This window comes from Monodelphis domestica, chromosome 3 (genome assembly GCF_027887165.1).
Source record: "Monodelphis domestica isolate mMonDom1 chromosome 3, mMonDom1.pri, whole genome shotgun sequence".
Taxonomy (NCBI): domain Eukaryota; kingdom Metazoa; phylum Chordata; class Mammalia; order Didelphimorphia; family Didelphidae; genus Monodelphis; species Monodelphis domestica.
In genome coordinates, this window is record NC_077229.1 from 12,311,408 (window position 1) to 12,339,192 (window position 27,785).

The 27,785-nt window shown below is 39.6% G+C and overlaps 1 protein-coding gene across 1 annotated transcript; it reads left to right on the forward strand.

The window, feature by feature from the left end:
- The first annotated feature begins 246 nt into the window (after window positions 1-246).
- LOC130457889 (zinc finger protein 420-like) lies at window positions 247-27,767 on the forward strand. The gene is made up of 5 exons (XM_056820536.1): window positions 247-332; window positions 6,733-6,863; window positions 16,711-16,837; window positions 19,320-19,415; window positions 21,430-27,767. The coding sequence occupies exons 2-5, from the start codon at window positions 6,747-6,749 to the stop codon at window positions 23,943-23,945; spliced, it is 2,856 nt and encodes a 951-aa protein (XP_056676514.1). The 5' UTR covers window positions 247-332; window positions 6,733-6,746; the 3' UTR covers window positions 23,946-27,767.
- The last annotated feature ends 18 nt before the right edge of the window (window positions 27,768-27,785 follow it).

Here is a 27,785-nt window from a genome sequence, read left to right on the forward strand (position 1 = left end):
GCTGGGCTGGGCGAAAAGGGGAAATGGGGGTGGGGAGGTGAAGGCTGCAGCCCCCAGGTAGGGGAACAACCCCTCCCCCACCGAGCCTCTACATGGAGTGGCCTAGAGAGGAGGACTGCATTTCCCAGAATGCCTGTGCACGTCTTGGGCCTCCCCCCTATTCCCCCCTTCCCTCGCGAATGGACGACTGCATTTCCCAGAGAGCAGGTTCCCTGACTTCCGTCTATTCTCGGCTCCTCCCCCGGGTGGGAGCATCCGGGCATGCTGGGAACTCATCTGGCCGGTCTCAGCTCCTGGAAGACTTGCTGCTGTGCTTCTAGGATCTGTACTAGGTGAGAGGAGGAGGGGAAGGAGTCAGTGGTGCTGGCGGTGGGGTGGGGGGGCCGGGGCTCCCTGCTCTGGCAACTGAGACTTTCTTTCTGCTCCGTAACTCCCGGGAAAGGGGAAGACCCGGGTGCACCCTTCCCGGGTGAGTGAGCCTGGGAGTGTGGCCGAAAGCATGTGCGCATGTGCAACAAGTGGGGACTGGCTGAGGTGGTGTGCGGGGCTGTAAAAGTGTGTGCTGGGGGTTGGGGAGAATCTGAGTGTGTGTGTGTCCATGTGTGTCCCAATGGGAGATCCGAGCGCCACCTCCCCGGCCGCGGAGAGCATAGATCCATCGATCCGTCAGTCTTTCAATCAATAGAAACCTATTAGGAGCTTTCCCTGTGGCAGGCTTTCGCCTGAGGTATTTTGTAGGCTAAAGAAGAATCTGGACTGGGCTGGAGGGGAAATCGGGATGGGAAGGAGGAGGCTGCAGCTCCCGCTCTTCACTCTAGCACGACTCCCGGAATTCCTGTATAACTCCTCCCCCACCATGGCTCTAAACCCAGGGACCAAAGCGGGACTCCATTTCCCAGAATTCCTTATGTTTCACGTAAACCATGCCCTTACCCCGGTTTAAAACATTTCCCAGTATGACTAGTTTCTGATGTCCCAGAAGTCTTGGCAGCTCCCCCTTTGTCTTTCTGGGAATTTCCTGTAGGTAGTCTCAGCTCTTTGAAGGCTCACCATTGCGGTTTTTTGGTGAGGCTGAGAGGAGGTCAGTTCGCGGAGGCGGCTCTGGCTCCCTGCCTTGGCTACGGAGACTTCCTGCTCCCAACTCCTGGGCCTCAGGTAGACCCGGGTGGAGCAGCTTCAGATTGCTTAGGTGGGGGCGGGGAAGGCACCTGTGCAAGCAGCGAGGAGGGGCCGGAGGAGGAGCCTGAGTAGGCTTCCCAGTGTAAATGCTTGTGGTGGGGGGAGGGGCGATCTCTGTGTGTTTGTCCTTGTCTGACCCTCACTTGTTCAGACCACAGAAAAGGGACAAACACGGAAGTGCCTGGCTCAGGCCGGGGTGGCTCTGTCTATACCAGGAGCCACGGCGGGGCTTTGCCCTCCCCCAGAGGAGCGAATGAGTCCGCAGCCAGGATGGGAGAAGCAGGCAACGTGAGCCTGGTCAGGGGGCAGCGAAGGTGGGAGGTTCCTGTGCCCACATGCCATGGAAGGAGCCCGATCTTGGGCACAGAAAAAAATGCCAACAAGCCCCCCCACCCCAACCTGATGCCCATCTTCCCCTCTGCCTGGCCCCCCAGCTATCTCCCACAAACCAGCAGTGCAGTTTCTGAATGGAATGAAGCCAAAGATGGCAGCAGAACTTTCCTGACCTGTCCAAGGCCCTTCCCAAGCCTGAGGCTCCCTGTTCTCCTCTGTTGGGGAGAGTCTCCCTGAGGCCATCAGAAGGGCCTGGGACCTCCTCTGAGCCCCCCCCCCTCCATTCCCCACAGGTGTCCAAAGAGGAAGTCTCCCCACCTTGGGGCTCCCACTCCCAGAAGGCCTAGAGTCTACCCCAAGCAGAGACCCCAGGGCCAGAGGGAATACCTCCCAGGACCCGTAGTCCCCAATCCCAGGCGACTGCAGCCCATCCCCAGCCCTGTCCAAGCTCCCCCACACTGGAATACAGTAGAACTAAGAACTGTGTCTTTACCAGGCCTCCAGGGGCACCATCACTGCTTGAGATCTAGGGTTCACCCTGGCTGCCTCCACATCAACTGTGTTCTCGGGGTTTTCCAGCCTGGGTAACCCCTGCCTGAATGAGCAGACCCCGGTTCCAGCCAGACAGGCCCAGGAGCTGCCGTTGAGTCATCTACTCTGGAGTGTGACATCTCTAGTTATCAGAATCCCTAGAACTGGAGCTTTTTAGGGATTTCACTGACTTCAGGAAGCCATTACAGCAGCTGATTAGGGTAGACAGAAACCTGCAAGGACTGTGACCCCATTTCAGTGCATGAGGTTCTGGGAGAATGAGGAAGGTGCCATGGCTCAGTTTGGAGGAATCAGTTTACAGTGTAGGATCACAAATGTCAGAGAAATACACCTGATGTTCAGCTTTACCTAAATAAATTGAACCCTGGCCAGCTCTCCTCCAGGGCATAGGCAGTGTGGAGGATGTTGGGCTCCCTTCAATGGGCAGAAGCTGCTGGGAGACACCAGCAGCCAGCAGGTTGAGTTGAGCAGGATGCTGCTGTTGTTGGTGGCCCAGAATAGGCTTCAGAGGTTCAGGGCTCAGCACCCTCCTGCTTACATCCTGAGATGGTGTGATTTCCATCTGTCTTAGGAAGTATGTGTGGAGAGCAAAGATTTCTTCTGAAAATGTCAAGAAGTATTAGAGCAGCATCCTTTACCATGAGCAGGACAGTTAAAGAGAAAACATGAGTTAAAGCGTTTTTCTAGGACAGAACCTAATTGGAGTACACATACTGTGTATCAGTTCCAAGTTAGAGGATCGGTAAGGGTCAGACAGTGAGGGTTAAATGACTTGCCCAGGGTCCCACAGCTTAGAAATGTTTGAGACCAGGTTTTAACCAAGGAACTCCCTTCCCTAGAACTGACTTTCCATCCACTGAGCCACTTGTTTGCCCTTTGGGGTTTCTTTAACTGTGTCTTTATGCCACCAAAGCAGAATGAAGAATATCACATTGCAACCAGTGTAAAAATCTCATTTCTTAATGAGGTAGTTTCAGAAGATTGTGATTGTTCAGGTCACTCAAGGCAGAGTTAGTTGTCAGCAAGATGAAAGCAGGAGAAAATTCCCAAAGAATTCAAATTAAAGAGCACAAGTGTTATTCAAAAAATCATCAGACCAAGGAAAACCAGAAACTTTCATCGCAGAAATTTCTTTTTCTTAGAGAAATGTAGATAAACTAGCAGAACATTTGTTGTGGGTTTGGCCTAAGGTATTACTATGATGGTCTTCAATATTCTCTTTATCCTCTCGGCACTAAAGGGTGAGATTATGGTTGAGACTGAAAAAAATCTAAATTGAAGTGGTCATCAAGGGAAATCCCAAATAATAAAATACGCAAGTCAGCTGCCAAATTTTATGGTGATTTAATTGATATAGTAGAGAAAATTTTAAGGAGGAGGAGGAAGGAAGGCCCTACTACCAAGCAGGAAGAAAGGAGATCTAGAAAGTAAAGGTTTGAGTGTGAAGGAGGAAAGAATCAGCTTGACCTCCAAAGGGGCTTAGCTAAGATGCCTGAACCTGAAATTAGCTCCAGGGCAAACTCACCACCCAACACTCCAAGATGTCAGAACCCTTAGCATGCTGCCAGCGAGAGTCGTCTCATCAGGGAAAGAGAAAGAGGCAGAAACTGACATGCCTTATATGGATGTTTTTACATCACTTTTCTGCATCTCATCTGTACCAATGAGGACTTGACTTAGGACAGCCCAGGGGTCTGTCCTTTTTTTGTACATGTCTGTTGAAGGCCATCTCCTCAGATAATTAAATCTTGAGTTTGATGCAGACCTTTCAAAATCTTGTTAAACTGAGTAGGGTGGAGAATAGGTGGGTTTTCCAAGACCTAATTCTGTTATTCCAAGAATCTCCATTATTATTGATCAGGAAATAGCTAAATCAAATCTTCTAAAGAATGGTCTGATTAAGGTAGAATAGTTTTAAAATTCACACAGCTTGTAAACAGAAGAAATATGTGTACAGAGAGTAATCCAGAAAGCAAAGGACATCCAGTAGCAGTTGACAACATTAACTATCAGACTTCTTTGTAATATTGTCATCCATCCTCGGTGTTGAACAACTCCATCTCAGATTTCAGATGTCACAGGTTTAAGATTCAAACACCATCTATTTCCAGACAGTTATGAATAGTTATCCTTTTTAGTATATTTGCTTCTTTGCTTCCCTGTTTCTTGTAGAGATACTTTAGATGTTGCTGCTAAAATCTTTTTATAAAGCAGATCTCAGGACAGATTAGTACATCTTTTCAAATGAGTCAAAGAGGGATTCACACAGATACGCTTAGAATTGCCCCTTTGAATTCTGCCAGACAAAGTCTTCACCTGTAACTGTTCCAGATCACATTCTTATGTAACTTGTGGCTTTTCTCTGGAATGGTGGATTGCCAGCTTCATAATCAAGGACCCATCAGATGACTATAACTGAACTCTGTGAATCTTAAAATTTCTCAGACTTGTGAATATTAAAAATTCTCAGACCCTACCTTAGAACATTTGGTTAAGACCATTCCCCATTTTAAACAATGAAGGGACTTTGATCAGGAATGTGAGAATTCTAACACTACTCCACCCATACTTAAGCATACTTTAGGGGAAGATAAAAAGTGTAAACTCTTTACTGAACAATGAAAAGTACTTAACTCATAGTGAGGCAGAACCCTTAAGCTAAGTCTATTTTTACATCTAATACAAAAAGGTGCTAAGTACCTATAAAGGTTAGGCAACTTGCCAACTTGCAAGGGGCAAAGAGGTGTGAACTTACTCAGATGTTTTAGTCTACCCAGAGAATTTGAGAACTAAAGAAGGTGTGAATTAAGAATGTTCAGTCCTGTGAAAACATCTACTGTGATTGGTAGATGTGAGAACTTAGGGGAGGTGACATAGGAGAAAATTCAGAAGCCCTCTGAGAAAAAATTCTTTGGAATTTTTGGAAGCCTTGGAAGCTGAAGTGGATCTCGGGAGCTGAACTGGTGGGTCTCTGAACACTAAAATCTTGCTTGGGACAAATCTTGTGGTGAGTGGATTAAAGACTGACTAATCTCTCTCTTACCAATCAGTTGTTCAGAGCAGAAATTTTTCCAGGAATCACATGCAGAGAATATATTTCATCCCACAAATTTTATTTGATTTCCTTTTAGTTAGAATTCATCCTGCCATACGGATTAATTATTTGATATAATTGGTCTGAAAACTCCTCATGGTTTCCTCATTATTCCTTAAATGAAAAATGTAATGTGTACACTTAATATAGTCTGTGAAATTCCTTGGGTAAACTTGGGTGGTAGACTGAAAGTCAAAATTTCTATAAAGAAGATTTTGCACCAACTTAAACTTTATTTTTTTAGCTAATATTTATAATTCTTATAACGCAAACTATATTTTTGAATTTTAATAGCATTAATCTTGAAATACCCATATATACAGGTGATAAGTCATATGCTCTTCTGCTTTTCTACTCTCACATTTCTTTCCCTCAATATGGATAGCGTTTTTTCTCATGAGTCCTGTGAATCTTAAAAAATACTCAGACTGCACTTTAGAAGATTTGATTTAGCTATTTCCTTATTGTAACAATGGAAATACTTGGTCTAACACAATCGGAAATGTCTTGGGAACTTTACATTACTCCACCCATACTTAGACATACTTTAGGGGGAAGATAAAGTTGTAAACTCCTGATTAAACAATGAAGGTACTTAACTCATACCTTATAGTGAAGCTAGAACTTTAAGCTAAGTATTTTTAGATCTAATGCATAAAAGTGTTAAATACTTATAAACGTTAAATTAATCAAAAAAGGTCAATTAACTCACAAAAGGCAAGTTTAGCCAAGAAGTGTGAAGTACTCAAAAGATTTAATCTAAATGGAGAAGGTGAGAACTAAAAAAAAGGGCTCTCCTGGAAAAAGCATCTACTGTGATTGGTAGGTGTGAAAATTTAGGGGAGGTGACATAAGAGAAAATTTCCTTCAAAGGAGGCTAAAAAATTCAGTTCAGGCAATTCAGTTCAGAGTGGAATTCAGGTCTGAACTCAGTTCAGGAGATTGATTTCAGTGGAGAACTTGAACCTGTCTTGGAGCTGGTCTCATGGTGAGTGATAAGACTGACTCCCTTTCCCTTAGGCTCAGGAAGGCCACTTTGGCCAAGGCCTTTAACCACTGCCTGGCTCAGCCTGAGCCAGAGCAGTTTAAATTAATTCTCATTCTCTCTCTCTCTCTCTCTCTCTCTCTCTCTCTCTCTCAATTAAAATCTCGATAATTCCCTGCTGGCTTGGGTATTTTATTATTTGGGTATCATCCCTGGCGACCAATTATTTAGATTTCAAGTCACAAAACTGAAATTATCCTTACAGTTTCTCAGGATTATCCTGTGTCACTATATTACTACTAGTAGCAAAGTTCACTAAATTGGATCATTCCACAAGATTTCACTCTCTGTGTTCAATGTTTTCTGGGTTCTGCTCATTTCACTCTGCATCAGTTCATGGAGGTTCTTCTAGTTCATATAGAAATCCTCCAATTCATCATTCCTTACAGTACAGTAGTATTCTATCACCACATCACAGTTTGTTGAGTCATTTCTCAATCAAGGGATATCCCCTCAATTTCCAATGTGTGTGTGTGTGTCCTCCTTCCTTCTGTGTTTATATATTATAATTTGTTTTCTTGAAAGGCAGAGACTAATTTTGAAATGAAGGAGATGTCTACAAAGCTGAGACATTTTGTGGAAGGATCTGGACCCCAAAGATGCATGAATGAGGTTCCCCATGACTTCATTTTGAGAGAAATCCGTGACTCTGACATCCAGGTAAATATAAAAGTAAAGAGTGGCTGTGAATTTGATGAAACTGCCGAGAAATTTAGCCAATATTCAGTCCTAAATCAGTATATGAAATTGACTTCAGGAAATGACTGTTGTCAGGATAGTGTTAAATGAGTTTTCTTAATCTCTCCTTCTGTCTTGAAGAGGCAAGGAAGCAGAAAGATAACTCAGTCAGAGTTCTTCTGAGTGGGCGTGAGTTGCAGGCTGTTAGATGATAACTGGAGAGTTAATAGCTGACAGTGGGTTGGGAAGTTAAGGCTGGCAGTTCAGGGAAAGTTGGCTTCTGGGTATGAGTTTGTCCTTGGAGGTTGGTGTTAAGTTGACTTATATAAAGGCGGGCCTGACCTTACTAACAGCAAAGATCTTTAAGAGCAGAGGATGCTGGGAGAGATGAGAAGAATTCTCCATGAATTCTGGACTTTTGAATAGAGATCCCAAAGTATTAGGAAGCATTTCCTTGCTGGGAATCTTGCCAAAAGCCAAATAGAGTCTTGTCCTGAGAACACTGCTAGTAAGTTGTTCCTTCAATGAAACATCTCAGTAGAGTTAAAAGACTCTACTGACCCGAGAGGGTCATGGACGCTTGCTCAGGAGCCTGGCTCTCTCCCTTTGCCTTTTGCACCTGTTCTCAGTATTCCTTAGCCCAAGAGTATTAAAATTATGAGTGAGGGAATTAGCTGGATTTAGGAAAGAGAAATTCAGATTCAGCTTGACAGCTGTGTGTGATGGACCTTGTAGGACAGATTATATGCCAGGGACGCTGACTCCCTCTTTCCAAGCCCCCTACCTCCCTTTCCTGGGTCTCTTCTGCCCAATGATAGCCTAAGTTTGGTTTAGGACAGCCCAGGGGTATGTCAGCTGTTGCTGATTTCTCAATTTCTCTATCAAAGGCTAGTAGGGAAATAGAAGAAAGACAGACAGCAAACCAATGTTTGCAGACCTCATTAACAAAACCAATTAGGGGGCAGTCCCCTTTTGGCATAATAGTATACATTGAAATAAATGTGCAATCAACCACACCCAAAGTTCATTCTTGATCTTCTTGATGCAGTGTAGGTATTCTGGCATCTTTCTGCAACAGGTCGTTCTTTGGATTTAGGAGTTAGCAAGCTTCTTCCTTGAAGATCTTTCTCAAACAAAAATTTCAAATCTTGGATTTTATGAAAATATAATTCCCCCTGAAGAAGGTGTTCAAAAACACCCAGTTCAGCTCAGGATGCAAGGTTTAGTTATGTGTGTCAATTAAAAAATAAACAAACCACAAAAGAAAAAGAAAAGACCAAAAGAAAAAAGCAATGGAAGAAAATGAAATAATTTAATTTTATATATGTGTGTATATATATATATATATATATATATATATATACATATATATATACATATATATATATATATTTAAAAAAATTCAAAATCAGCATCTAAATATCGAAAACATGTATACAAAATTTTGAGAAAGCAAGACTAAATTGTATTAGAGTTCTTGTATTAGGGTCCAGTTAACGTAATTTCTAATCCCACAAGTCTGTGGGACAGAATGCAGTAATATTTCACTTACCTTTGCAGCCAGGGCTTCAGGAAGTTGCCATATTATAGGAGAGAAAAAAGGACCAGATATTTATTTTGATAGGAAAGTGTCATTCCGTGGTCTGATTTTGCCTTCATTCTCAGGGATAGAGGGAGCTAGGATGATAGTCAAAAGCCAGGCACTTATCTGTAAGTGTTTTCACAAAGACTGTGGATTCAAGAAAGGACTACGTCTTAACGTATGTCAACTGTCGCAACCTTGAGTCTCACACTAGGTTCAAATCCTTTGTATTGGCTTACAAGTACATCAATCCTACCTGGATTGGTTGTTGTTGTTCCTCCTCCTCCTCCCCCCTCCCCCTTATTTCTCCTTCCTTCTCAGCCTGTGTGCTTTTTTGACACTATTCAGGTGAATTTTGTGCTCCTTTTTTGATCCCGTTTCCTAGAATCTGACACAAACATTAATCACCGTCCCATAACAATTATCAATAAATGGCAGATTCCCATAGTCTAAAGCTGTTTCGGTATGCATTATTATTATAGCAAGTTGTGGATTTTAAAAGTCTCCATCTTGGTCTAGCACCCAAAAAAATCGTGCACACCCACACTAAACGGGCATGTGCTAGTCAATGACAAATCAGAAATAACTAACTGCCCACCTGGGCTGTCCTAAGCCAAGCTAGAGCCAACCATTGGCATTTGTGAGACACAGGAAGTGAGGTAGGGAACAGCCTCTGGAATTCGCTCACTTCCTGTGTAGAGAGCTAGAGAGGAGTGGGTGTTAGGAGCTTGGAGAGGGAGGACGCCCGCAGACAGCTTTCCTTCAGATTGGTCACGTGAGTTAAGGACTGATTCTTTCCACCTGGGCCTTTGGGCCTAAAACTCCCTCTGCCTTGGTCAGAAGTTGAGTAGCCCCTTTCCCTTTTCTCTTCTCTCCTTCTCTCCCTATCCTTTTCCCTACTCCCAGTGTGATTAAACCTCCATAAACTCCATTCTGACTTGAGTGTTTCATTTTTAGGAATTTCATAAGTAAATTCCTTGGCGGCCATTGTTTAATATTACATAAATCCTGTAGCCATACTTTAACCATTACAATATTATAACCTCTCCCAAAAGCCCTAAATTTCTACCATTACAAAGTATATATACATTTAAACTTATTGTAGAATAAAAATTAATATTGATTTTATGTACCTTAAGTACAAGAAATAAGAAGAGGGAAGAATCAAATATTGTAATCAATATAAAAGAAAAGCAATAATAAAATGAGAAAAAACAGAAAAGAAAAAAAATCAGGAATTCAACGTGTTAAAAAACGCATCCACTCATCAATGGATGATTTTCTCCAATTCATGTATTGGATACAGTCAATCAATTTCAATAAGAGATGTTCTCTTTACATGTGAGCAATAAATCCAAGAATCCTTCTCTTCAATCTTTATATTTGTTGGAGTAGTTAACAGTATTTCTAATGGCCCTTCCCAGGAAGGCTGAGCAGCGCTAGTATGCTGGAAATTCTTAATATACACCTTTTCTCCTGGGTTCAGGTCATGAATAGAAAAATCTAGTGGTTCGGCTTGTACTGCAGCTCCGGATTCATGAAGTTCATGCAGTTTGTGCTGTAATTCCTGTATGTGGGAAGCAATAGTAGTATCTCCGCCTAATAGTGATGTATATGCAGGGGAGAAAGGTTTAGCCTGTATAGGTGGATGTACAAAAAGCATCTCAAATGGTGAGATGTGTAGGTCTCCTCCAGGCCTGGTTTTAAGATAAAATAGGGCCAGAGGAAGAATTTCAGGCCATTTTAAATGTGTCTCAGTGCATAATTTGCCAATCATAGTTTTAAATTCTCTGTTCATCCTTTCAATTTCCACATGGAGTTTTGGAGGTATTCCCAACAAGAATATATCTGTTTTAGGGCAGAATCAGTAAAATGACTTCCTCTATCTGAATCAATATGTACTGGTAGGCCAAAGCAAGGAATAATTTCTTTGAAAAGAACCTTAGCAACAAAAGCTGCTGTGGCTCAGGTCGCAGGAAATGCTTCTGGCCATCTGGTCAGTTGATCTACTATGACTTGACAAAATTTATAATGTCCAGCCTTTCGCATTGTTATGAAATCTATCTGTAGGTACTCAAAAAGGTGTGTAAGCCAGAGGATGCCACCAAAGGCTTTGCCACGAAATGCATGTTGTTTACATGCTTGGCAGGTAGAGCAGGCTGTACACACTTTAGAGGCTATAGTAGTTGTACCAGGGGCTATCCATACCCTCTTCACAGAGTCCAAGTTGCCCTGGGTGCCAAACTGACCATTTTTATGAATAGATTGGCAAATTTGGTGATAAAAACTTCTAGAGAGCAAGTGTTTTCCTTCAAATGACACCCATTGTCCATTAATTTGTTTTGCTTTGAATTTTTGCTTCCATTTTTCCACTTCCTCTTCATTATAGGAAAGTGGTTAATTTAAGTCACCATCAACACATCATTGGTTGTAAATGTTAAAATTAATTCAGGCCCTTCTATGGATGCTAGCTTTGCAGCGGCACTTGCTTGATCATTTCCCCTAGAGACAAGATCAGTGCCACCTGTATGGGCCGAGCAATGAACTACAAGCTAGGGCTTCCGGAAACAGATTATACTGAAAAAATAGGTCTGTCATCTTTTTTGTTACTAGAAAGGGATCTTGTTCATATGTGGGGATATTTTGTGTAAATTCATTTATTTCTTGGGGAGTAAACAGTATATTGTGCCTTAAAGTCACCACATCCTCATTGCGTCCTATTTCAGGTACTACTCTTAGAGGAAACAGGTTTCTAATTGCATTTGCTACCTGTGGGTCCTTCTGACTAAGATGAGTTTCTTTAGAAGGACGAGATTTCCTTTGGGCTGGAATTTGATTTTGTGTAGGAGAAGGAACATGAGAAAATGGGATTGCAGGGGAAAGGTCTTGGGGATTAAGTTCAGCCAAGATTTGCAGGCCGTCAGACAACAAGTCTGTTAACTGAGCTATAGGGAAGGTTTTTTCCCATATCTATTTCGGGGAAGAAAATTTCTTCATTTAGAGGTTCAGAAACAGGTCTGTCATATCCAGACCTGTTTCTGGTGGGGTGCATGTTTGACAAATGATCCTGTAAGAAACATTTTAAATTATCCAATTGGACTTGTATGTTCTCTTGCATTTTAGCCTCAAATTTTTTTTATATTTTCCTGTGTTTTATCTTGCATGTTTTTTATAATTTTCTGTATTTTAGCTTCAGATTCTTGCATAATTTCTTGTAGTTTACCTTCAGAATTTTGCATGATTTTCTGAATTTCAGCTTCAAATCATTTTTTTATGTTAGCATCTCTAAATGCAGTACTGAGGAGTACAAAAATGACATTACCTAATATTAAAAAACTGGAGGTATACTGAATTCCTTAATGTCCCTAATTCTTCAACTGCCATATAAATATCGAAATATTTATTTTTATATGTGTGTTTTCTAATTATTTTCCTAGCAGGCTTCACAAAACACGTGGGGAGCAGGGCAAGGCCAAAACTCTCTTTTGGTCACTTTCACTCCTAATTAAGAGTAATCTAGGCAGTTGTTCCTGAGGGAAAGGGGATTCCTAGCTAAACAACTTTCCCAGTCCTGCCTCTTGGGGTTAAAAAAAAAAAAGATGAGCTCCAGAGTCCTCCTTGGCTGTGCCCACATCTACTGTGTTCTTCAGGGTTTTCTCTGCCTTGTTAGCCCTGTCTCAATGAGCTGGCCCAGGTTCCAGACAGACCCAAGCCCTGTCATTCATTCTTCCACCCTGGGGTGTGTAACCGCGAACATGTGGGTTTACAAGACTATGAATTGCCTAAATCAAAAATAAGTGGTCACCATGGGGAAATTCCCACATATGAAAATACCTAAGTCAGCTGCTGGGTTTTTAATGGAGATTTTAATTAATACAAATGAAGGAATTAAGGGGAGAGAGAAAGAGAAAATAGTAGAAAGTTGGTCTTTATCACTCACAAGATCATCCTAAGCAATCTCTAGTCCTTCACAGAAATCCTGAACTCCTGAACTAAGTTCAGAGACCCTCCTCTGAACTCCTGAACTCCTCCAATTCAGCTTCCAAACTGAACTGAAAATAAAGTGAACTGAATTCTCCTTTTAAAGAAATTTTCTCTTATGTCACCTCCCCTAAATTTTCACATCTACCAATCACAGTAGACGTTTTTCTCAGGACTGCCCATTCTTAGTTCACATCTTCTTTTGTTCTTACCTTCTCTGGGTATATTATGTCTTCTGAATATTTCACATCTCTTTTGCTAAGCTTGCCTTTTGTATGTTGCTTGACCTTTTAGTGATTAATTTAGCCTTCATAAGTACTTAGCACCCTTTTGTATTAGATCTAAAAATAGACCACCTAGCTTAGGGTTTTTGCTTCAGTATAAGTATGAGTTGGGGACTTTTCATTCTTCAATCAGGAATTTGCAACTTTATCTTCCCCTAAGGCACTGTCTGAGCAGGGTGGAGTAATTTTAAAGTTCCCAATATATTCCTGATCAAGTACCTCCATTGTTAAAAATGGGGAATAGCTTAATCAAATCTTCTGAAGGTACAGTCTGAGCAGTTTTTTAAGATTCACAGGTGTCACATCTCAAGTGATAGAAATCCCTCTAATAGGAGCTTTTCAGTGCTTTTACTTAATGCAGCCATTACAGGAGCTGCTTACAGGGGACAGAAACCTGCAGGACAGTAATAACATTCAGAACACGAGGTTGCCCTAGAATGAGGAACCTTCCATGGCTCACAATTTGAAGGTATCAGTTTAAAGTGTAGGATCTCAAATATCATATAAGCACACCTGATTATTAGCTTCATGTAAATGAATTGAACCTTGGCAAGCTCTCTTCCAGGGCACAGACAGTGTGGATAATGTTAGGTTCCCCTTGTAAAAGGACAGCAGATGCTGTGGGACATCAGGAGCCACTTTGGCTCAGTTGAGCAGGGATGCTGTTGCTGTTGGTGGCCCGGAATAGGCTGCAGCTCAGCTCCATCCTGCTAACATCCTTAGATGGAGTGATTCACATCTGTCTGAGAGGGCATGTGTGGAGAGCAAGAATTTCTTCTGAAAATTTCCAGAATTATTAGAGCAATATCTTTTACAATGATCAGAATGGTAATGAAGAAGGAGTTGAGGTCTCCTCATTTCCCCTCCTCAGTGGTTATTAATGAATCAGTGATTCCAGGGGAGGGACCGAGTGGTGAGCTAACCAGAGGGTGTTGGAGAAGAGAGAGAGAGATGTGGGGGGGTGGGGGAGAGGAAGGAGAATGGGAGACAAAAGACCGGGCCTCCAAATGTGAACTATCTTTTAAGTCCTTTACCCCTGGTCAATTCCATTCATCAGCCCTTCTATCTATAAAGATTAAAGTTAATATTCAATAGTCCAAGCCCAGATTTGGCTTTTTAACAGGCAGGATGAGCATGTTGTATTCAGATTTACAGGGAATTATGATGCCTTGATCAATTAGAGAATTTATTCCTAGTGTAATGCTATCAATTACCTCCTTTGGAAGCTGGTGAAAGTTAGTCATGGACCTGGTGTGATGAGCGATCTGCTCAGAGGCCAGAGTTGCTGGGCCTGGGTGGGTCGGGACCAGCTGAGCAAGAGAGAAGCCAGGAGCAGGAGCTGGGATCCAGGATGGGCCAGGGCCAGGACCAGGTGAGCACAATCTGTGTCTGGATTGCAGGAGAGCAGAAACAGGCAGGCTGGAGTGAGATGAGTCAAGAGGCTTGCTAAAAAAGCCTTCGAGAAACTTGGCTTAAAAAAAAAAAATCTAGGCAGTAGCTATTAAAAGCTGAACTTAGTGACAGTATTGAAAAGATTTAGGAAAGTTAAGATTGAGGGTATTTTGTCACAACCGAAATGGTCAACCAAACGGTAAAAATTAAATTAGAATCTCTACTAAAAGTATTATAATTTTAGAAGTTCATTAAAGATTATTAGAAATCAAGGATAAAGAAATACAAAATGAGAAAAGCATGTGCAACCTACTCACTACATCTTGCCTACCAGGTAGAGAAATGCGTATGCTTAGAAGCTGAAGCAGAGAGACCAAGTAGGCGATACAGTCAGTTTAAATACAAATTGTGTTCTCGGCCGAGGTGGGGATCTCAGGTGAGATCATCGGGCATTATGGGAAGTGCCAAGGACTTCTGGGGATTGAAGTCTAGGGATCAAATATCCATTTTTACAGTACTGAGGAATGGAAGGCGGTGAGCTACATTTTCTTTGAATTTCGACAAGGACTTAAGGATTTAAGTAGGCCAACATCAGAAGATGATGTGGCCCAGAGAGACTTAGGTATATTAGTTGGGATCTCAAAAATAGGAGGCTCCTTCATTTCATGATCATCTGAAAGAAGTACAGGAAGTAAAGTTAAGGATTCCTCTGGCAGTTCCAGTGTCAATAGACCCGTCTGGAGAGCAAGTTATTGTGTCCCTAAACTTATACAAAAGTTCTCTCCCCTGCAAATTTAAAGAGGAACCAGGCATTAAGAGGAAAGAGTGTTCCACACTATGGGGTCCTACAGTCACTATTCTAAGAAAAAGCTTGGGAACCTTTAGGGGTATCCCTGATAGTCTCTGACATTAACTGAGCCGATGGAACTGCAATGTGAATCAGGTTTATTCTTCAATACAGATCAGAAAGCACCAGTGTCCAAAAGACAATCATAATAGGTGTTACCAACCTTTAATGTTACATGAGGCTCATTAGTAGGGGGGAGGGCAGTGGATAGGGGAGATGGGAAGTAAGACATCAGGGTCTGGAAAATCAAAAGTTGTATCCATCCTCTGATTGCTGGGTCCCAACCCCTCCCTCCCCCAAGCTCTACCACCCACCCTGTACACCTTCATAATCTTTGGATAGTACCTTGTGCTCCCCTTGATGGGCAGTAGCTCCCTGGGTGGTTTGGGAGCGAGCTCCACTCAAAATATACTGCTATGGGGTCATTTGGTATGAGTTGTCAGGTGCCTGTTTTATGTGCCTAGTATTATTAATATCAGTCATAAAATTACGATTCCTAAAATCACTGTTATAATTATCATTCCTGTAATTGTTCCTATAAGAATTTCTTCAGTTGACAAAGTTCATCATTACCCAGGAAATTTTCCTACACTTCATCATTATGTGGGCCTTCTTATGACAGAAATGATAGGTAACATTGTTTTAATGATTACTGCATTTTTGGTACAGTTTAAAGGTCTGGTACTTCTAGATCACCATCCTTCACTTTTTTTTTTATTATTTCTCTTGATATTCTTAATCTTTACTTTCTTCCAGATAAAATTTAGTTTAATTTTTTCTAATTTTATAAAAAAGTTTTTTTGTTAGTTTATATATGACACAGGTTGAATAGTAATTTTTATTGTTAGCTCATTCCACCCATTTTCTTTCTTTTAGATTTTGGTGAGTGTCAAATGACCACATTAAACAACTTGTCAATTAATTATTTCAAATGAAAAATTCTCTCTTTTAGGAATTCCAGTCATTACACTATTAGTATCATTCTTTTGAATAATTTAATCACCAAAATATTTAAAAATGATGAACACCCTTCGTTGTCTCATCATACTTACTCTTCTTCCTGTGTAACTAAATAGAAAACAACTGACAATATTGCAGCAACAAAATCATCATAAAGTAGAGACAGAATATTTTGGCTATGGTACATCATACCCAGTGGTTCCCCAAATTCTCAATTTAGCATAAGACTGAGCTGGAATCAGTCTGATCCCATATAACGCTATGGACACCTCTTTATGCTTTCATCTAGATAAGAGTATTGCAGACTTTTAGAAACATTGTTAGAGAGTTCCTTTTCCTTTTTTTTTCTCATTGATCATTGGTAATATTTTCCACCTAGTATACACAGTATATATTGCCTTCTTAGGAACTCTTGAAATAAATGTTCTTACCAGATCAATTCTACCTTTTGTGATGAGGAGGAATTTTGATCACCCTCTCTTTCTCCTCCAAATAATCTCCTATATCACTCAGAGGGAACTTCCCATCTCCCTGATTCCATAGGGAAAATCATTCAAATTGAGACACTTCTCCAGGTTTTTCTCTTCACAACATGATTCTTACTTTAGACATAAAAAGATTTTGTTATTATTCTTTTGGGTTTTAAATGACTGGTCTCCAGTGCTTCTTTAGGATTTTGGATAAAAGCTTTATATACTTTAGTTTCCTCCAGGCAGTGGATGAGGGTTTTAGTTGATGAATTCTGAAAGTTAAGCCCTAAATTTTCAAACATTGTCATCTTAGGGCTCATTAACATTCAGGGATGTGACTGTGGACTTCACCCAGGAAGAGTGGTGCCTATTAGACCATTCTCAGAAGGAACTGTACGTGGAGGTCATGCTGGAGAATGTGCAGAATCTACTCTCTGTGGGTAAGGGTCATTTTCACTGCCATTAAGGGAATGTGTATTCCAAGCCAGATGTACAGGATTTAATAGCACAAGAAAAATCTAAACCTAGAAAATATCTGAGAGGCATAGAAGAGCAAAGCATATGCTAAGCTGGGGAATGGCATATAAAAGTCAATTTTATATCAATTAATTAATCAATTAAGATCAATTAATAATTATAATTGGTCTCAGGTGCTGGAAGAGTTCAAAAAGGAATTAAAAAACGAAATGAGTGAGTTGGAAGAAAACTTGGGAAAATAAATTAAAGTATTGCAAAAAGTAAATAAGAGCTGAAAAAGAAAAATTGATTAAGTTCCAAAGAAGAAAAAAAAATCTAATAAAGGAAAGAGTTGTTGATTTTAAATACTGCTGACTACCTGGAAAGGGGGGATAAAAAAAAATCCAATGTAGAAAAGAGTTCCTGGAAAAGTAAAATGGACCAAATCAAAAAGAGGATCAAAAGGTCATGGTAGAAAATCCTTCTTTTAAAATTAGAATTGTGCATACAGAAACAATGACTCCTTGAGACAACTAGAAATAATGAAACAAAATCAAAAGAATTTAAAAAAAGAAGAAAATATGGAATATCTGACTGAAAACACAACACGTGACCTGGAAAATAGATCCTTGGAAGACAATCTGAGATTCATTTAGGCTACCCCACTCCCCCTTGAGGTCCTATTCTATGAAATTATCCAAGAAAACTGCCCTTGATATTCTCCAATCATGGTTTAAAAGTGAAATGGAAAGAATCCATAGATCGCCTTCTGCAGTAATTCCCCAAATCACAACTCCCAAGAATATTATAGCCTAATTTAAAAACATTCATGCTAAGGAGATAGTACAGTAGTCAGCTAGTAAGAAATAATTCTTACATCATGGAGCCCCGATGTTAATCATACAGTTTCTGGGGAGTTTTATATAATAGGATTAAAATGCTTAGAATATGATATTCTAAAAGGCATGGAGACTGAGTTTATAACTGTGAATCATTCACCCATCAAGATGGACTATATTCTTTCTGGGAGAAAAATCAGTATTTAATAAATAAAGGGGAGATCCAAGCATTACTGGTAAAAAGAACAGACCAAAGCAGAAAAGTTAATGTCCCAACCCAAAATTCAAAAGAAGCAATAAAAGGAAAATAAGAAAGAAAAAATTTTTAAAGATTCAAGAAGGTTAAGTTTTTCATGTGCTGAGTGGAAAGATGAGATATTTGTCATTTAAAAATCATTATCATATTAATTAGAAGAAGTATCCTTGGACAGCACGTGTGGTATTCAAGTGTTTAGGAAGATAAGTGAAAAAAAAAATATGGGTTGGAAAAGAGGATAGCACTTAAAGAAAATAGAAGAGAGAAGTAACATGGGATAAATTATATCAAATAAAGAAGCATGGGAAGAAAAACCATTACAATTGAGGGGATGATGAGGGTAGTGACAGGCAATCCGTATTACTTATTCTCATTGGGAATAACACCCAGACTAAGTGGGGTATAGAATGTTGCCATATTCTATAGAGGAACACGAGTAGAATAAGGAAGGTGGTAGAAAAAGGACAGTAATATAAGGGACGTGGAATAGAGGGTGATTAAAAGGGAAATGTATGAATAGAAAGTGAAGGGAGAAAGTGTAGGATTAAAAGAAGGAAACAAGAGGAATACTGAGATGGCAATCATAACTTGGATTATAAATGAGATGAACTCACATGAAAAATGGAAGCAGATAACACAATGTACTAAAAACCAGAATCCCATGATATTTTGTGCACAAGAAACCCATTGGACATATGCAAGTAGACATTTAGAGAGTAAAGTTAAGGGGACTATTATTTCCATAACAACATGGAAATAAAAAATGAAAATATAAAACTAGTTCACAGTTAATTCTACCTATACTAGCAAGTTTATCCTAGTTCCACCTTCATTCTTCCTTCAAATCCCATTCTACATGATGGGAATGGAAAAAAAGTGAAGCAGTATTTCAAATTATCTCTTCTATGTCGTCTACTGTACATACTGGAGTACATAATTATGATTAATTTCTCAAAACCCCAATGAGTTTGTTCCTCTTATTGCTCTTACTTCAAAATTGAGGCAACTGAGACAGAGTTTAAAAGACATGCTGAAGGCACTCCCTTAGCATCTCTCTCTCTGGGCCTGGATTAAATTTGTTTTTTTCTGACTCCAAGTTCTGCTCTCTTATCCCTTCACTACCAGCTATCATTAATTTCTTCCGTGTAATGGAGGTTGTGGAATGTGCCTATGCTTCTGTTACAAAGGTAAAGATAGAATTTGCTTATTGCAAATGGTTTCTATGATATTCACCCTCCTGCAACTATCCTAAGAGTGAATACAACAGAAGTCATTCTGTAGACCTTACTTTTATTCCCTCCCCTTTCCTTTAAGAAGGACTATTTCTTTTTTTAAAATTTTCTCTCCTGATCCCTACTTTTTTATTCCCAGGCCTTCCAGTTCCTAGAGAATATTGTGCCTCCTATTTTCAGCAAAGGAAAGCACCATGGCTGCTAGAGCAAAAAGGCCCCAGGAGCTCCTCTCCAGGTGAGTGAGGTCAAAGCAGGTGTATAAGAGCTGTTATGTCAAAAGACTTTTATCTGTTGTAGTGAATACAGTGCTAGACTTGGTCACTGGCAGACGAATGGCGAATCATGCTGTTCCTTTTCTGAGAGATGGATGAGGGTAGGGAGGTCATGAGACATTATATATTGTAATCATCAACTAAGATGAATATATTTGTATCTATGCACTAAATAGCATAAGATCATTTTTCCTTTTTGTAATTTTTAAAACATTCTTTCATGTTTACATGATTCATTTTCTTTCCAACCATTCTTCCCTCCCCTCTCTCGGACTCAATAAGCAATTCCACTGGATTATATATAAATGTTACCACTTGATACTTATTTTTATATTTTTCATTTTTGAAGTAGAGCAATCTTTTAAAATCAACCCCCCCTACCCCCCATCATGAACTGTGGTAACAATACAAAATTCTCTGCTAAATAATAGCTTTATTGAGAGGAGGTCAGTCTCACAGTAAACCTAGACTCTGGTCAAGTTCAGAACCTGAGACCCGAGCTATAGGAGACAGCCTTTTCATGCCAAGAAATCTGATGACACAGTGAATGAAAATACAATCAAAATTAAACTAGAATGGAATCTTTCACATGGACATTACTTAATTAATGATGCAAGTGCTGATGAAGCTGGAAAGTGTAAAAAAAAAATCACTATGGATGGTAACTTTTGTCTATTATTATCCTGACCTTTCCAAGGCCTCTGCAAGAAGGGGTTGAGGGTTAATTGTTTTTCTGTTGACAATTACTATGAAATACTCTGAGTCAGCAGTTGGGTGCCTCTGAGAATCTTGTTATACAAAAAAGAGTAATTCCCCACTCGAGTCTGACTATCTTGTTTTACAAAAACAGGCATGTGGTGGACTAAATGGAAAGTTGGGTTATAGGCTTCAAGTCAAAATGCCTGTAATCAAGTTTTGACATCACGCTAAACTTTATTTCGTTTTTATCTCATGTTTGTAATTGTCATAAAGCAAACTATATTATTTGACTATTAACTTAAGACTAATGTTATTAAAATAATCATAAAGAGTGATTCTATTATAATCATAAAAGTTATTCCTTCCAGCACAATAGTATTCCATCACCGTCATATACCACAATGTGTTCAGTCATTACTCATTGAAGAGACACCCCCCCATTTTCCAATTTCTTGCCACCAAAAAGAGTTGGGATATGAGTATTTTTTTACAACCCATTTTATTTACTCTTTGGGATACAAACCCAGTAGTTGTATAGCTGTATCAAAGGGCATACAATTTTTAAAGCCAGTTATACATAATTCTTAAATGAACGGCATGATGCCTTTGCATGTTGGAACAATGACATTTTCCTTTCAGAGTATGTAGAGAGAAGGAAATCTATATTCCATTTGTATTTCATTTTGAAAAGTACTTCATTAGAGTTAAAGAGTGAAAATATTTTTGTACTTAGCATACAAAATTTACCAAAAATGACCATGTGATAGTGTATCCAAAATGATAAGAACAGAGTATATGGAATGTTACCTGAGGTTCACAAAATTATAGCAATACTGGATGAATAACTTTTTGGGAAAGATAGAAAGGACAGTGGAGAAAGACGATCCAATATGGAGGAAAATGCATACTCGGGCACGGGTTTTGGGTTGTAGTCTAGCTCCAAGGAAGTTGTTCAGGTCATTCCTCCATTCTTTACCCATTATACGAGTTGGGAAGTTTGAGGAGAATCTTTGTCTTACATGTGTCATAGGTCCATTGTGAGATTTCATTGTTATTATATGTCATAGTCTTTTTTAAAATCATCCATCTTACAGATATGACTAAATGGTTTATCCAAAGACTGTTTCTACTTGTTTAAGTTTAAAAACTCCTTTTTGCCTGGGGAAATAGAATTAAAATCAGTTTACTTCCTGCCATCAGAGAAAGAAACTTATATTGCTCTATGCGTGTGTATGTCCTTCTTCCTTCTGTGTTTATATCATAATTTGTTTTCTTCAGAGTCAGAGACTAATTCTGAAGTGAAGAAGATTTCTACAAAACTGATGATTTTTGTGGAAGGATTTGACCCCGAAAGATGGATGAATGAGAGTTCCCATGACTTCGTTTTAAGAGAAATCTGTGACTCTGATATGAAGATAAACAAAAATCTAAAGAGTGAATGTGAATTTGATGACCGTTCAGAGAAATTCAGTCACTGTTCAGTCCTCAATCAGTATATGAAAGTAGCCTCAGGAAATGACTCTTGTCGGGAGAGTCAATACAGCAAATGCTTTCCTGAAGAAGTAGGAACTTTTCAGTGGAATGAGAAAAGTTCTGAAAAGCCCATTTATCAAGCTAACCTAGGAGGAATGGCCTTTAGCTACAGTTTAGACTTCATTAGACTTCAAAAAAGTAAATGGATAGAGATGGTTTCTGTGAAGGAAGAAGTTGAGAAACCTTTCAATCCAAACTCTAATCTTGCTGCACATCAAATAATCGATTCAGGAGAGAAACCTTATGAATGTAAACAATGCGGAAAGGCTTTCAAACAAAGGGTCTCTCTTGTAGTACATCATAGAATCCACTCTGGAGAGAAACCTTATGAATGTAAACAGTGTGGAAAGGCTTTCACAGAGAGGGGATCTCTCACTAGACATCAGAGAATCCACACTGGAGAGAAACCTTATGAATGTAAACTCTGCGGAAAGGCTTTCATGCAGAGTTCCTATCTTGCTATACATCAGAGAATCCACACTGGAGAGAAACCTTATGAATGTAAACTGTGCGGAAAGGCTTTCATGCAGAGTTCCAATCTTGCTACACATCAGAAAATCCACACTGGAGAGAAACCTTATGAATGTAAACAGTGTGGAAAGACTTTTATGCAGAGTTACAATCTTGCTACACATCAGAGAATCCACACTGGAGAGAAACCTTATGAATGTAAACAGTGTGGAAAGGCTTTTAGACGTAGCAGCTCTCTTGCTACACATCAGCTAATTCACAGTGGAGAGAGACCTTATGAATGTAAACACTGTGGGAAGGCTTTCAGAGGGAGGGGATCTTTCAATAGACATCAGAGAATCCACACTGGAGAGAAACCTTTTTTATGTAAACAGTGTGGAAAGGCTTTCCTAGAGAAAGGAATTCTCATTAAACATCAGCTAATCCACACTGGAGAGAATCCTTATGAATGTAAACACTGTGGAAAGGCTTTCCCAAAGAGGAGTCATCTTCTTGCACATCAAAGAGCCCACACTGGAGAGAAACATTATGAATGTAAACACTGTGGAAAGGCTTTCACAGAGATGGGATCTCTCATTAGACATCAGAGAGTCCACATTGGAGAGAAACCTTATGAATGTAAACTGTGCGGAAAGGCTTTCATGCAGAGTTCCAATCTTGCTGCACATCAGAGAATCCACACTGGAGAGAAACCTTATGAATGTAAACTGTGCGGAAAGGCTTTCATAGCGAGAAGATCCCTGGCTCAACATCAGAGAACCCACACTGGAGAAAAACCTTATGAATGTAAACAGTGTGGAAAGGCTTTTACACGTAGTAGTTCTCTTGCTACACATCAACTAATTCACAGTGGAGAGAGACCCTATGAATGTAAACACTGTGGAAAGGCTTTCACAGTGAGGGGATTTCTCACTAGACATCAGCGAATCCACACTGGAGTGAAACCTTTTGTATGTAAGCAGTGTGGAAAGGCTTTCCTAGAGAAAGGAATTCTTATTAAACATCAGCTAGTCCATACTGGAGAGAAACCTTTTGTATGTAAACAGTGTGGAAAGGCATTCCCATATAGAAGATATCTTGCTAAACATCAGAGAATCCACACTGGAGAGAAACCTTTTGTATGTAAACAGTGTGGAAAGGCTTTCCTAGAGAAAGGAATTCTCATTAAGCATCAGCTAATCCACACTGGAGAGAAACCTTTTGTATGTAAACAGTGTGGAAAGGCATTCACATATAGAGGATCTCTCACTAGACATCAGAAAATCCATACTGGAGAGAAACCTTATGAATGTAAACAGTGTGGAAAGGCTTTCCCAGAGAGAGGATATCTCACTAAACATCAGAGAATCCACACTGGAGAGAAACCTTTTGTATGTAAACAGTGTGGAAAGGCATTCACATTTATAGGATCTCTCGCTAAACATCGGAGAATCCACACTGGAGAGAATCCTCATGAATTTAAACAGTGTGGAATGACATTCCCACATAGCAGATCTCTTGCTACACATCAACTAATGCACATTGGAACGAAAACTTATGAATGTAAACAATGTGGAAAGACTTTTGCAAGAAGGGACTCTCTTGTAGTACATCATAGAATCCACTCTGGAGAGAAACCTTATGAATGTAAACGCTGTGGAAAAGCTTTCACCCAGAGAAGTCATCTTGCTAGACATCAGCTAATCCACACTGGAGAGAAACCTCATGAATGTAGACACTGTGGAAAGTCTTTTAAAGAAAAGGGCTCTCTCGTAGTACATCATAGAATCCATTCTGGAATAAAACCTTAGGAATGTAAACACTTGGAAGGCTTTCACACAGAGAAGTGTGGAAGTGAAAAATTGAGAATAGTTTGTGGAAGAGATGGAATAGCTGGGACTACTGACCTGCTATTTGAGCAAGAACATTCTGTTTGGAATGTGACCAATGTAAAAAATAGACTCAAAATCAGGACTACAATCCCCACAAGTCTTTGCTCCACTTCCCCAAAATGCTTTGTAATCTCACGGAATTCTGAGGTGGGCAAGATCGCGAAGGTATTTAAGCTGATTCAAAGGCTTTTGAGGGTCTCTTTTTGGACTTCTGTTTTGGAGTAGAAAGAGCTCTTTCATGATGTGAGATTACCTTGTTTAGGCCACTCTGGCCTAGGCACGTGTTTCTTATCCTGTCTTTTCTTTAATCCTTAATCTTCAGTAAACCTCTAAAAACATAATACTACTTGTAGAGAGAAACTGATTTCTACTTGCCTCAGTCTTCCCATATCCCTAAATTTTAACTGTTACAAATGGCGACCACTAGATTGGATGAAAACTTCTCAAGTTTTTTAGCGCAGATAATGATTTTTTTAAAAACCCTTACCTTCTGTCTTAGAGTAAATAATATGTATTGGCTCCAAGGCAGAAGAGTGGTAAGGGCTAGGCAATGGGGGTCAAGTGACTTGCCCAGGGTCACACAGCTAGGAAGTGGCTCAGGTCAGATTTGAACCTAGGACCTCCCATCTCTAGGCCTGGCTCTCAATCCACTGAGCTACCCAGCTGCCACCGATAATGATTTTTTTAAAGCCACATTTCTCCAAGATACCCTTTAGAAAACCATCTTGATCAGCTCCTGCCTGCGGCCTTCTCTGCTCCTGCTTCTGCTCCTGGCCTCTCACCTGGTGCCTGAGCTCCCGGCCATGTTTGTCTGCACTCAGGCTCCCAGCCCTGCCCACCCCAGTGTCTTGCTCACCTGGCACACCTGATTCAGCCAGGATTGAAATCACCTGATGACCTGCCTGCCCAACATACTGTAGCCTCGGAGCAGATTACTCATTTCTGATAGCTGGTAACTAACAAAAGGGGGTATTGGCTCCACGTGGACTGGGGCAGGAAGAGGGATCATATCAGGGGATTGAGAAAAGACACTAGAGAGAAGAAACAGATTTTTCAAGCAGGAACCTTAATAGCAATGGGCTGTTTATAAGGAGATCTTTTGACTCTTCTGGTAATTTCATTGACTTCACTTGCCTGTCAGGGAGCAGACTCAGTCCAAAGATTCAACTTTAGTGGGGCAGCTGGGTGGCTCAACGGACTGAGCAATAGACATTTAAATGGATAAGAACTCAAGGAACTTTAAAGACTAGAGACTATATTTTAAGGCATTTCAGACTCCAATGGTTCATACAAATTTCTGTATTCTATTGCATTTTTCCTGATTGTTTTGTTTTAGATTTAACTTTGTGGTGTTAAATTCATATATTACTGGACTGAACATTATTGTTTTACACTGAAGGTTGATTGAATTTATTTTGAATGTACTGAGTTTTAACTACTGTTAAATTCTGTTGTTTTTCCCCTATAACTGTGCTGAAAAAGTATTATTGAATAATCCCATATATGAAAAAACAGCCTTTCTATTTTTGCCTTTGTAAATTGACATATAGAATGGATGGTCTTCAGAACTGGTTATAATTGTATTAACAACCTTAGGAAAATTTAATATGCTAAATATCTCAAATGATTTTAAGGGTTTTTTAAATATGATTTTTGTAATTTTTTTTTAAACTATCTCTGGTTATTTTTGCCTGCCCCTACCACGAGGTAAGGCCCATTCTAGTAGCTGAAGTGAAATAAATTTAAAAAACCCAACCTTCCCACATGTGAATGGAAGTTGGGCAGTTAATCTCAGGGCATTGGTATCCCTATAAGTCTCCCAAAAAAGAGCACCCCTTTATATGTACTCTTCAGCTCACTATTTTACTTGCACCAGAATGATATATAGATTTCTTGATTATTTTCTTAACCCAAGATGAGTTTTACTTTGTTTAAAAATATGTTTGAATACCAAGGTTGAAAGATTGCTATGTTTGTAAAAATTGTGACAAATGTCCATCAATTCATAGGCTTTTAAATGTCATATAACTTATGTGAAATATGAAAGTGTGTTTGTTTGCTATTGTAATTAATTGGGCTATTGAGAATTTTGGGGATTTTGATATCTACCTATTTGCACTACTGTATTTTTAAAAATGGAAAAATGTTACCTCTCTCAATTCATTTGCCTTCTACTCACAGTGATCATGGCCAGATATTAAGAGGAAATGGATCTCATTTTTGGTGAGAAAGCCTTGCATTTTATATTTTCTTAGCTGACACAGTGTCAATGATTATAAGCTATATTTTTGAATTTTAAAGCTCTTTGATTATATTTTTCTTGCATGTGCAATATACTTTTTCAGTTTTTTTTTTAATTTTTTCTCTTTTTTCTATTTGAAGCACATGTCACCAGTATTAAGATTTTCTTTGACTTTTTGACTTTTCAGTAGTATAAGTTTAAGATACATTTGCTAATGCATAACCCTAAAAAGCTTGTTACTATAAAAATGATGCCACTAATTATTTAAAAAATTATGGGACTTTGATTAATGATTCTGTCTGATTATCCAGGACAAGATATACACACAAGAGCCATTGCACAGAGCCAAAGAAAAGCCAATCCCGGATGGATTGATGCACTTCCAGGCCAATACAAAGGTCTTGAACCTAGTGTGAAGACTCAAGGTTACTGTGTTTAACATGTTGTTATGACATAGGCTTTCCTTGTGTCCACACTCACTCTGAAGATACTCAAAGACGAGTATCCCCAACCTTGGCTCCTACTTGGCTTCTTTAATCTGGTCCCTGTCTTTTCTGCCTTTCATAGTGTGGTAACTTTCTGTAGTCCTGGCTACTGACTGGGTAAATGCATCATTGCTGAGATCATTTTGATTGGGCCCTGATTCAAGGACCTGTTATAGATTTATTTTTCTTTTACTTGGAATTTTTACACATAAGACTGATAGTCTATATTTTCATCCAGAAATTTCTTTTCTTTTTGATTTTTCTTATGTCTTTTTACTATCTCTTGCCAATTGATTCATTTAACTCAGCCATGCATCCCTAAGTGATCCTTTTTTTTTTTTAATCACCCTCTTAACGGGGGGATGTAAAAAATATCATTATTTAAATTGCAAAATTTAAATTCCTTTTTGAGAAGAATTTTAGGTAAAGAAGATGCTACTTCCCTGAATCCAGAAACTGAACTGTTGGAGAAGCCATCATGAAGAAGCCTCCAGACCACAAGCTGCACAAAAATGAACTTTGGGTGTGGTTGATTGAACATTTATTTGTATGTATACTTTCATGCCAAAGGGGACTGCCCCCTAACTGGCTTTTTGTCAATGCCTTCAGCAATCATTGGTTTTATTCTTTTATTTTCTCTCTTATCCTCAAATTATTGTAATCTTTAAATTGATTATGTTTTCGTGATCCTTTGGTAAAAAATTAATTTTTTTCAAACGATCAAATGGAGGAATGTAAAAAATAGACCCGAATACAGGACTACAATCTCCACAAGCCTTTGCTCCACTTCCCCAAAATGCTTTGTAATCTCACGGAATTCTGAGGTGGGCATGATCGAGAAGGTATTTAAGCTGATTCAAAGGCTTTTGAGGGTCTCTTTTTGGAGTTTCGTTTTGGAGCAGAAGGAGCTCTTTCATGATGTGAGATTACCTTGTTTAGGCCACTCTGGCCTAGGCACGTGTTTCTTATCTGTCTTTTCTTTAATCCTTAATCTTCAATAAACCTCTAAAAATATAATACTCCTTGTAGAGA